This window comes from Danio rerio, chromosome 4 (assembly GCF_049306965.1).
Source record: "Danio rerio strain Tuebingen ecotype United States chromosome 4, GRCz12tu, whole genome shotgun sequence".
NCBI classification, from domain to species: Eukaryota; Metazoa; Chordata; class Actinopteri; order Cypriniformes; family Danionidae; genus Danio; species Danio rerio.
The window spans coordinates 22,684,052-22,696,616 of NC_133179.1; the positions used below are offsets into that span (position 1 = coordinate 22,684,052).

At 33.9% G+C, this 12,565-nt stretch overlaps 1 protein-coding gene across 25 annotated transcripts in view; it reads right to left on the reverse strand.

Annotated features, from left to right (window-relative positions):
* ppfia2 (PTPRF interacting protein alpha 2) overlaps positions 1-12,565 on the reverse strand; it is a 340,304-nt gene that overhangs the window by 127,053 nt on the left and 200,686 nt on the right. The window contains exon 2 of one of the 25 annotated variants that reach the window (XM_073946439.1): positions 4,126-4,174. The exons of the other annotated variants lie outside the window; for them this stretch is intronic. Coding sequence (XP_073802540.1) covers positions 4,126-4,143 — 18 coding nt within the window. The 5' untranslated portion in view covers positions 4,144-4,174. The remainder of the gene's footprint in view (positions 1-4,125; positions 4,175-12,565) is intronic. 25 annotated transcript variants of the gene reach the window in all.

Here is a 12,565-nt window from a genome sequence, read left to right on the forward strand (position 1 = left end):
GATGCTCCAGGATTGGCCAGCCCAGTCACCAGGAATAAACATTATTGAGCATGTCTAGGGTAAGATGAAGGATGAGGCATTGAATATGAATCCAAAGAATCTTAATGAATCTTAATGCAAGAACGTTTTCTTTGCCATTTCAGATGACGGTATTAATAAGTTATGAGTCATAGCAGAGATGTATGGATGCAGTCCTTCAAGCTCTTTTTCATCTTTTTTTGTCTGGTAGCCTACAAAATATTTTCTGTTACGTAAACTGTATATTGTAAAACACTATTCTAGCATAGTATAAGCCGGATACATTATTAAATCAAGTTCATAAACTGTCTAATTTTGATCTCCACAGTGAATCTGGTTTATTATGTAATGAAGGCCCCCACAAAAAAAGCATATCCCCTCATGCACAATGTCAGTAGGAAAAAAGCATGCCGCTTTGCATTAGCATGAAGCAAATTAGAATGGAGATCAATATTCTATGACTCTGACAAAAGGGAATGTTTGCAGACTAATCTATTCTTGCTGAAGTCGAATGATTTTGAAGAATGTGTTTCATATTAAAGCCATAATAATAAGACATGAGAGAGTTCTGCATGAATTCTGAGGTTTATGAGAAACCACAAAGCAGTGGGCAAACTCAAGTGCTCCATCAAAAACTTAGCAAGTAAATCTTCAGCACACTACAAATTATGGAAATATTATTCATTTATTCACATCTAATTGAGTCTCGTTTTTGAATTACCACTGCTCCTCACTCAATGTGTTAAAAGCAATAGAGTGAAATGGAGAGCGGAGTTGTACGCTGATTGGTCTGGTTCCCTTGGGTAATCGTCATACTGAGGTCTTCTGTACACTTGCTAACTCTGAAACGTGACTTCCCTGGCAACTTGATGTGACTGAATGACCTGAAGCTTGTCGGGGCAAACGGGAAAATTGTACTTCGGAATGCTGATGTGTATAACTGCATATCTAATAATCACAAACCTCTATGTCACAAGTTGGAATCGTTTATAATGGTTTGATTTTCATAAACATCTTTGCTAGGTCTTTGCAACAACCTGTAAAAGTAAACAAAACTGTATCATTATAGCCAAATAATGTGGCATAATGGATTTAAATCTGTAACATAAATCTTTAAAAGACTTGCAATTTAGTAAATATATATACATGATTACCACATAATGTTTAACATTTTCCTTAACAACCTTCAACAAATGAACAGTTCCTTTTGATAAATATGTACACAAGAGTCTCAATCAAGTGTCTTGGATCCATGAAATAATCAGCAATTGAAAATCACTTAAAATTGAAAACAATAGTAAAAGTTCCATTTTTTTTTAATTTTATTTAATCTTTATTCCATGTTTTAGTTTTCCATATCTATTCAAAACTATATTACTTTCATTCTTTGCTTGAATATAGATGATAGTTACAAAATTACCTCAATACAATACTATTTTCCACATTAAAAATGCAAATATCACAATGTTTGATCAATAATAATGCAAACATTACACTAAATTATTGCCTAAACCTTCCGGACACATTTATTGTGCACTTTTATTACAATTATTGTCACCTCTATAGCTGCTTATCAATAGAAACGTCACAATAATCATATGACTAAAAGCCACTATCGATCCCATTCACAGTCAGTTGTGCATGTGTTTATAACAGACTCCATGTGAAATCTAGAGGACTACAGAAGGATGAATGTGAAAAGCTGTTTTTATGGGCTCGTGAATGACAGGGAGTATGGACTAAGAGCATCCCTGCAGTGGCCTTTCATACTTTATTTACAGGCGCCGTCAGTCATGTCTTACTTTGAGAAGTACAGACACCCAAAGTGACGACTCTTTGACTGGCACTCGCTATTGCTGTAGGACAACCAAAGCTTGTGTGAAAAATGGAACAGTATGTTCAGCACTATATGTACCCATGACTGCACTACTGTATACTATGCTGACAACATGTACACCTGATGTCATTTGAAGATGTATCTCTCATTTGAAGTCAACCTAAATATTTGCTGATTATTGTCTTAATAAGCTTACTGTAGGTGCCGATATGTTGCTGTTTGTAGATAAAGCCTAGCACTAATGTTGTTTACAGTTTCAGTTTCAAAAGCAGAACACATGTTTAAATGTAGGAAAAGTGCCTACTTGTGTGTCTTATGGTGCAAAAATATAACATATGTGCTCCAATCTAATGCTGATGTACCGTCACTCATATTCCAAGGAAATAATGTCTGGCCCCTCATTTTGGATGCTTTTCATAATCTGGCCCCATATCAAAATAACTGATGGACAAAGTAAGTGAACTGCTGTCAGGAGAAAAATACGAATTTTAACATCTTCCTCAGCTTGCAAAAACAGTAGAGACCTTCTGTATACAGGAATGAACAGATATTTGGGAGAACTGAATGAAATTTTCTTTGATTTTAGTAACAATATCTTCATTTATGTTCATCTGACTTTATAAAAGACTGATAAACCTTAATTCAGATACTGCTGAATTACTGCTGTGGTGGGTAAACGGACAGCAGCGTAGGGATAGTGAAGTATAGGGTTAAGCAGAGAAAATAAATGACATTTGAGCTGAGAAATGAATGCAAACTCACACACGTGCACATGTACACACAAGCAAGATGAATGAACTACAGACAGCACAGTCACAGCACATCTGCCAAGGCCTTGGTGGACTCAAGTTAATCACAAGGGCAAACCTGCCACATTAATTAGCATTTTCAATTCATATAGCACTTCCAAAACTATTAATCTGCTTTTACAAGAAATCATACACCAACATAATCTAAACCTAAAGTACAGCTTAATCTGAAGTACATTCAAATAACAGTACAGATAAAAAGGACATTAACCGTTAGTTTTTATTAATTCTTTACTATAAGCCTGAAGACAAAAAAAGCTAAATATGAACTGAACAACTATCAATAAATTAATTAATTTATGTAAACAACATTGATCATAACCCTAATATACAGTAACCTAGACCTAATGATTCAAGAATGCAAATATTTCACACAGAATTTCAAAATCCTGTCATGAAAACAGAAGTATCTGTGTAATGTGACATGTCACAAAATTTGGCAAATACTGGATGAATAAATCAAGTCAAAATGTCTACTAAACGAAATAATTGCATGGACTCCTGTCAATAAATGTCAAACCGATAAAAGATGGGAGAAAGTATGAAGAAAAACTCTTTAAAACAATCAATGATCTATGCTAAGCTAAGCTAAAAGTGCTCCATCCAGAGCTGAAGATTGACCGAATGGATTAAACAATGGCAAAATCAACTGTTTAAGGGCCTACTCACACTATGCCAGCCGAACCGTGCCCAAGCCTGTTTACCTGATCGTTAAAGAAGTGTGAGTGCTCTGAATCGGGCTCAAGCGCGGTTCACTTGGGCTTTTGCGTGTTATGCTTGTGTGTAAGTGCAAAAGTGCCTGAGTCCTGAAAGCGAGACGTGACTTTTAAAGGACTGTTTAATACAGATGTATTAATCATTCTAACTGTTTAATGAACGCAAACTGTCGTAGTTTATTAAAGACCCTTTCACTGCACCTTCAGCAAACCTCCTTATTCCTGCAGCAGGAGGACTTCATGACTGTTTATGAGTGTCAAAAGTGGCTGATCTGTTCGGCGAAATATTTGACTGCATGTCACTGCATATCAAACGACTACAGCGATATAACTAAAGAAATGTCCACTGTGCTGAGTGAAAGCACTTACTGAACAGCTCATCATCCATGACGTAAGCATGCCCATGCCCGAATACGAGTGTGGGCCGTCGGGGGAGACGGGAGGGGGGACAAGCGTGCTTTGGGCTGATTCAAGGCAACTGTTCATAGTGAGAGTACGCCCTAAGTCTAGGGGAGTTGTACAATGAGTTTATTTTTAAAAAGTGGAATGTTACAATAGTCCTGGATCAGTTCATAAGAAATGACCATATTAGACACCAAATAGTTTGTTTTTGCAGTAATTCTCTTTTTACATCCGACAATAGCTTTCTGGTTAACCAGCACCAGCAAAATTGTCACATGTGTGATGTGGGTCTATTTTAACCTGAGCCCACCAAGGCGTCTTGCTTCCAACAATAACACAAAACCTTTCTTGAGGTCGTCATCTTGGAGCAGCGAAGCAGAAATCTACCCCTTCTGAAGAGGAGAAGCATGCAAGAAAGAAAAACATGAGAATAAAAATAAGAAAAGCAGGTAAAGCATGCAAAGAAATGAGAATAAAAATAATAGAAGCAGGAAAAGCATGTAAAAGCAAGACATGGATTCTATGTTTATGAACACACACATGGCACAATAACAAAAAAATAAATGAATAAGCTAAACAATTAAGGATGACACTACAAAAGTGAGTGAAAAGAAGTTTAGTTACGTTCAGAGGAAGAAGTTTAAAGGAAGCAGTCACTGACTTGAGAACACTATTGGTTTCAAAGCACTGTCAATCCTATTGTTGCCAAAATCATTGGTTTCATACCCTGTAAGTGCACTTGTTCACACTGAAAATACGATTCCACTTATCCAAAAAGGTCTATTCATCTTTCCATCGGAAGCTGCAAAATTGAGATTATGACAGGAATTCAATGCTGCAGCAACAAATAGTGCAATCATGTGAAGCACTAGCAGGAGGAGAGAATTGCTTGTTGTTTAGCCCCATGGGTAAATATAGAATCTGTTATATAGAACATATAAAATAAAAAAGCTGTTTTCTCTGAGGCTTTCTCTGCTGCTGCAGGACTGAAGCAAAGCTGAGTTTGCTTGACATACATACTTTGCGTCTATTTTTCTCAATGCCGGAAGGGCATCCTAGTAAAGAGCAGAAAAGTTCATTTATTATCAAACAATTAAATGTTTTTATGGTGTAAAAAGAAATGTCATGTGATGATATTTTGTTATAAAATACCAACAGATATTGAAATTACACAATACTTGATTTCTTGCACACCAAATCAGATTTTTCAACTAGTTCTGATTTTAAAAACTTACATGTTAAAATAATAGAATATATTCATGATCAAATAAATGCACCACCGGTAAACACAAGGAACTTTCTTAAGAATTGAAGAGCCAAAAACATTTGAAAGATAGTATGCAAGCATTATAAGTGCTTACAAAGTTGAAAACACTAAAATATTACATTAGTAAACTGTCTAAATGTTAAGCAACATTTTGCCCTTTTCTAAAACACTTTAACACTATAAACAATTCAACCAGATGACTTGACAGATCTATTTGGAAGAATGCATTATTTTATAGGTTTTAATATATCAACCTTCCTATTTAACAAAAAGAAACTGTGTTAACATGTACTCAGAAGCATTAAACCTTTAAATGATATACCGTTGTCAGGATTAGATTGGGATTTAAAAACAAACATAGTTCTTGCATCTAGATGCTTTAAGCTTTATATTTGCAAGATAACATGGTTAAAAGTCTCAATCAATCTACAGTCTACAATCTACAATCAAAAACAGTTTTTCATATTTTGTTAACCATAAAGGTTTTGTTTGTTTTAATTATCTATGCTTTTCTACAGTATCTGAGAGAGCTTAATGTGCTGCAATTTAGGACACATGCAATTACAAAAAACACTAGCAAATTAAGAAAAGATCTTCATCTGTTTGACAGCATGCGTGTTGCAAATGCATACACATAAAAAAATGTGCTCCCATAGCAATGCTGGTACTGAGACTTTATTTTGCAGTCTTATAAAATATTTTATATTTTCCAATTAGTAAATAATGAGCATAAATGATCGTCTCTTCAGCACAAAACTGGCAGAAGTGTCAGCCTCATTCCAGGCATCATTCAGAGCTACAGAAACCCATGTGACCTGATGCCCGTGTGGCCTGTGAATGCGACACAGAGAAAATGACATTACTGCTCTACATCTTTAATCACTGTCACGCTTTACAGGTTTAGCGAGTAGCAATGGCTTCAGCGTCATGCACCACAACTTTAATACTGGGCCACAAAGCCTGAGGAGAGCTTGCATTTCAGAGGAGTTAATAAAAAAAAAGAGTGTCCTGTTATTTGTCAGGAAAAAACACCAAACTGGTATATAGTCCAGGGAAATGTTAGTTCGTCCACATTTTAAGCGTGCCACCAGTAAGGCTATGGTGAACGTGACTCCAGGGGAATCAGCTGGAGATTTAACTGCTGTCAGGCTGGGCTCTAATGATCCTGTGCTCAACTTTTTCAAGAAGCAACAGCCTAATTTTATCTCTTGTGGCAAAAGGGATGCATTTAATTGGGACAGGAAAAGCCAGACACTTAGAACTCAAATAGTATATGGTTTATCTTGGCATGTTGTCTGTTTAAAGGGATAGTTCACCCAAAAATGAAAATGCTGCAATTTTTCATCAACTCTTATGTACATACACATCTTTCCTCAAAACACCAATGAAGACATATATGGTTTGGGTGAGAATTATACACTTGGTTTTAGTTGAGCTAGTGTTGAATATATTTCTCTATAAATGTCAATAGCCATATTCATGTGGACTATATATAATTTGTATAACATCTTATAATCTTGAATATTTGGAATGGAATTTTAATGAATGAAGGGACAAATCTCCTAGGTTTCAAATAAATAGAAAAAAAATTATATTGTTATTTATGTTTTAAACATATAAAAGGCTCAAAACAACAGGAAAGTGAGTAACTGATGAGAGGCCTGTATTTTTGTTTTGAAAACTATTCATTTAAATAAATTTTCTCTGCTGTAAAAATATCTGTTGATGGATTGTATTTCATATTTGGTGCTGGCAGCTCTTTTATTTGTAAATCCTGTTATTCCTGTTTTATATATTGTCTTTAGCTATAGCTCTAGATGTCAATTTGTTGAATAGTTAATTGCTTCAAATGTACTTTATAACCATTAGTAAACTGAAAATGCATAAGAGATACTAGCCCCGATGTCACAATGAAACATAACTATTTTATGTTTTGTCAGTTTAGTGACTCACACTGAAAAAAGTGTTGCATGCAGAACTGTTGCAAACAATTTGTTTGTGTTGAATTTAAACAAACAAATTAAGTTTAATAATGTTCAACTTAATTTGTTTGTTTAAATTCAACAAAAATAAATTGTTTACAACCACTTAACGTAAAAAATTGAGTAAATCCAAGGAATCACCTCTGTATAATTTTTTTCAGTGCATTTGTAAGAGTTCAGTTAAATGAAAAAGTATGATTTTTAAAAGGAGGCATGGTACCAAAATCCACCCTTAAACCTATTTGTCGTTGGGGGATAAGCAAATTGTACTATATTGTATGAATGAGATTGTACGAACTGCCGTAAAATAGTTTTGAAAATACAGGTTATTTAACTTCTTTTTTATTTCACAGTGTAGTAATGATATAATGCGTCTTTATATTTACAACAAAATACTAAATTTAAACAAACTAAGATGTTATTTTTTTTGGCCAATATGAGTAAAATCAATGGGGTCAGTGCTGTTTAGATCCCTTGTTTGGTTATACAGAGTTCAACAGCCTTTATATAAAAAAAAAAAAATGTACTAAAATTTCTTGCATTACACTTTTTTGAATCTATGTGCAATTAAAGGTTATTTAGAATTATGTTTAGAATGGGAGGATACACTATAAAAATGCAAAGTTCAACACAAATCGGTTAGGTTAACGTAACAAACTTAAGTGGATTGAACTTAAAAAATGTTTTCCCAATATCTTTTCCTGAATTGGGTTGTTTAAGATAATAATCAAACTTACTTTCACCTTGTGTCATTTTTATCTCTTTTTTTTTTGCATAAAACAGAGCTTAAACAATAAAAACCCTGTAAGTAAACCTCTGCATCTCACATCTAGTATTTATTCCCAATGTGCTGCTTCTCATTGCAGCATACAGTAAACATGTGCATGAATAATTCAGCAGCTCAGAAAATGGTAATGTCTGTAGATGAGGGTCAAGCACTGGATCAGCATGAAGCTGTAAGACGGCAACTTGTAGAACCTTTGCTTCCAACAGTCAATCATAAAACTATAGCCTATATAAAACTATGGGCTTTCTCAGTTATTACAGTATTTTACTATTTAAAATTAAATTAAATTATAAAATTAAATTATAAAATAAAATAATATACAATTTAATTCAATTAAATTTAATTCAATTAAAATAAATTAAATGTGCTATTCCCACCTTATAACAATTCTGTTTAAAAATAAGTTTTTTTTAATGAAACCTTCTGCCTACTCTATACATTTGTCTCAAAAATCTTAATAAAAATTGCCCATGTGAATCAGTCAGTCTACATACAGTACAAAGGCCACATCAAATCTGCTCCTGTGAAATAATAAGCCTCTCAAATCTACAAATTAACCAAAAAAATATCTTCATATGTATTTCTGCATCTTTATAGCCATTTAAAACGCAAGGACAAAAAAGCAACCAACTACAAACCCACACAGCTGCCAGATTCCATATGAATATTATGAGTTCCCCTTCTAATAAATGTGGTGATGTTCAAAGTTGAGTTCACACGAGTGTCATCAGAATAAAAGTAGAGTAGAAATTCTTATTCTAAACCCACTGACTGAACGTAGTGTTAAATCATTCATAACCGGATTTTCACCATCCGGCGGTTCACGGGTTCACATTTGTAATCTGTAGCGAGAAAGGTTTGCATCTGGAAAGCACTATACTAACTGGATCAAAACACGTCCACCTGCGCATCTATAAATAGCTCAGTGTAAAATGAAAAATTCAAAGTATAGCGCTTGTTGAATTATTGAAATTAAAAGGCTAAACGCTATGGTGACTGAAGGGTGCTTTGATTATCCAGTCACTCTCTGAGAACAGAAAGGAATGGCTTTGCTGGCTAATGCATTAATATTCCTTGTGTTTTTAATGCAAGACTATCCTCACTAAATCATCTTCTCCCAAAGATTTAATATAATATAGAGTGACAAGGCTCCCAATGCTATATCTAATGCATTGGGTTTCTACTGCGCTAATCTTTGAAGCACGCATTCAATATCAAGTGTAGAGTTTTGCTTTGAAATCTCTTGGGGATCCAAAAAGACATCAAGAATTGGAAGCATTAATATATGATCATACATTTTTAATTCAATGTGCTGATAAAAGGGTTTGTTTTGATTGGAACAGTTGGCAATCGGTTAGCGACTCTGCTTTACCATGAACCGCCAACGCTTTTGAATATGCACATAATTAACAGTGCTAAGGACAAATCCCTCTCATAAAAATTGGTGGCTTGAGGATTTGGTGGATTGTTTGATCTGTGAATGTTTATTTCAGAAAGCAGGAAAATTGGTATAATTGTAGACACCAGATATTTTATCTACGTCTTTTTGAGATCATCTGTAATCAAGGGATGAAAACTTCTAATCAACAATAGGTCAGATCCAGAACCAACCGAAAGATGATCACACACAAACAAACATTGCTTATGAAGTCAGAACGTGGACATATAAAAGACCTGAGCTGGTTTGGGGTTTTACCCAGATAAGTTTGCATTTAGTTTGAGCACACTCTGAGTTGTCGAGCTCAAAAATGGCAGGTTGGTTTTGATCGGGTTTTGTTGTCATGGTAACTTACTCTACATAGCTAACCTGGCTCCAGAGCATGTTTTTATTATAGACCAATCAACTTTGAGTAAAAGAACTTTAAACGTTTTAATTAAAGGTTGTAAATGAATTTAAAAAATACACTGAGACTGATGGATGGAAGGCCATGCAGAAGACACCGGCAGAGGCAGGTGCAGCTTAACTAGTGTATTCACCATTGATCTCCATTGTGTTAAGGTATGTTTTTATTCTAACAAGTTCATTATTATGATTAAGTCTATTTATTTATTAATAATATTAAATTAATTAGGATATTAACCATGGAAACTTTAATGTAATAAAGAAAAAATCTCACTCAATTTTTTTTTCTGCATGTATAACCTACTCATGTAAAATGAGCTTAAACAACACAATTCTTTAGATTTTTTTGGGACAACTTAACTGTTTTATGTTTAATCCACTTAAATGTGTTAACCTTATTGATTTGTGTTGGGACAACCTAAATGAACTTTGTGGAACCCTGCATTTTTGGTATATTTACCCTTGGCGCATGGCCCTTAATTTAATTTGGTTTTTATAACAAAAAGTTTGTGCACCCCTGCAATAAAGCCTCTCCCAGCCCTTGAGCTTAAAAGCATTTTTCAGTGAATTTCTATTCTTTTGTTGCTAATAATGTATTTTTATGAATTATAATTATTTAAAATACATTTGAAGTTTTCAGAAAAACCTCTAAAGGCCGTCTGAAATTTTCTTCAAAATTCACCATTTTTATTAGGCTCCTGTGTGTGGGTTCAGTAATTTCACTTTTATGGCAAAGAATATATTCTTTTCATGGTTTTTAAAACAAAATATCTCAACATAAACATCAGAGTCGGAGAAAAATGCTAATTTTTGATAGAAAAATTACAGAATTATTACAATATTAGTAGACTGTCTGCTTAATATCTGTTGATACTGCTCCTTCAACAGACATTTAACTGACTATGAGAAACATTGCAAGTACATGTCAACTTACACTAACCCTAACCCCAACCTAACAGTCTACTTATAATCTAATGAGAATTAGTTGCAATATAACTTAAATTCAACAAACGGACCATTAAAATAAAGTGTGACCGAATATACTGCCTTCAAAATCCGATAGAAAAATTACAGAAGGCACTAAAAGGTTTTTGCATCTAAACTCCTCATTTAAATACTATATATATTTAACAATTCTAAATAATATCAGATTTAGTTTTGAATTAAAATTTACATTTAAATATTTACATATAAATGTGCTTTAACATATAAAAGTATTTGAGTTGTTTGTCAACCTGCATTACTAAAATCAGTCCATTAATTTGCATGGATATTATCCAAATAAATGTTCTTTAAGTTGCCTTAAATAGTTTTTATTCCTGCATTGTAAATGTGTTTGTATAATACATAATATTGTGACATTATACATTATATATTTTTTATTTAATAACATCTTAATCTTTAACAAAGAATTTAATTTCTGACTCTGTTGTTTGAAATTACTCAAAAACTGACACTCTTAACACACTTGGCTGTTTGCTGCACATATTCAGTTGCATGTAATGACAAATTGTTGGTTAAACACCAAGTTTATATCAAATGTTAAACCACTTAACCTGCTCTGAATCAGGCTGGATTTGTTTGGTTTGTCAACTTTCTCTGCAACCCACAGTTTGTTCAACTTGTTTTGTGCAAAAAGCCTAGAACACTGCATTTTTTTCTGTTTTTGGGCACGTCAGGCTTGTAGGCCTCATGCTGAGAGAAACTTGACAGCTTCTGTTTTGCTCATTTTTAACATTTAACAAGACAACCAAACAATTTTGCCTGGGATCTCTGAATGATGCTGCAAAACAATAGGCCTTATTCCCCCAGAGTAACAGCAATGCAAACTGGGTAACCAGCAGTGCCAAAATAGCTTTGAGTGAGGAAATGACTGAAATGTGTGTTATTTACAGAGAGGGATTGGAAACTTCAGTGATGCTCAGATTTAGGAAGCAGATTTGAGTCACAAATCACTTGATTTCTGATTTGACATGAAAAGAGCAACCAACAAAATAAAAAAAAAAAAGTTTTTGAATAAGGTATACAGAAAACTTTCTAGATTAAGACTTGTGAACAACTGTTCCAGTCCTGTCAGAATCAGATATCATTGCTGTATCTATCCAACATTTTCCTACTTTGCATGATGATACACTCTCAGAAATAAAGGTAAGAGAGCTGTCACTGGGGCAGTACCATACCTTTTCAAAAGGTACATATGTGTACCTGAAGAATCCATATTGGTACCTTAAAGGTACATTTAAGGTGCATTTGGGTACTGATATGTACCTTTGAGGTACCACTAAGGACTTTTTAGGTACAGATATGTACCTTTTGAAAAGGTACTGCCCCAGCGACAGCTCTCGTACCTTTATTTCTGAGTATGATTGAATTATCATCAATGCCTTCAAAATTCATAACTAAAACACTGAGTGATAATAATTCCATGTAATTTCTATTATTTTGACAGACAACACATGTTTACAAAGATTCTTGTGAACATTGTGAAAGGGGAAACATTTTAAAGCATCCACATGAAAACAAACCTAGAAAGAGACTGGAGGACTTAGAAAAACTAGATATTTTTAGAGCATTCAATGTGAATAATTCATGGGTTATAACACAAATATCCAATACAGTATATGCTGTTATTTTTTACCATAGTGCAACAACAGAATGCTAAGATAAAAGAAAAAAGGTCACAAAGAAGGGAATCTAGGCAATGGAGCTTTTAATATTAGTACGATGTGTTTATTCTTATTATTGTACAGCATGTATTACGTTGCTCTCTTGACATCTGAAAACAGAATAGGAGCACAAATAACTCATTCAGTCATAAGGACATTAAGGATTAACTGTAGCATGAATATATGATTTAAAATGGTTCCTTCAGTCTAGTGAAAATTCTGTAAACCAGAAGTTAGT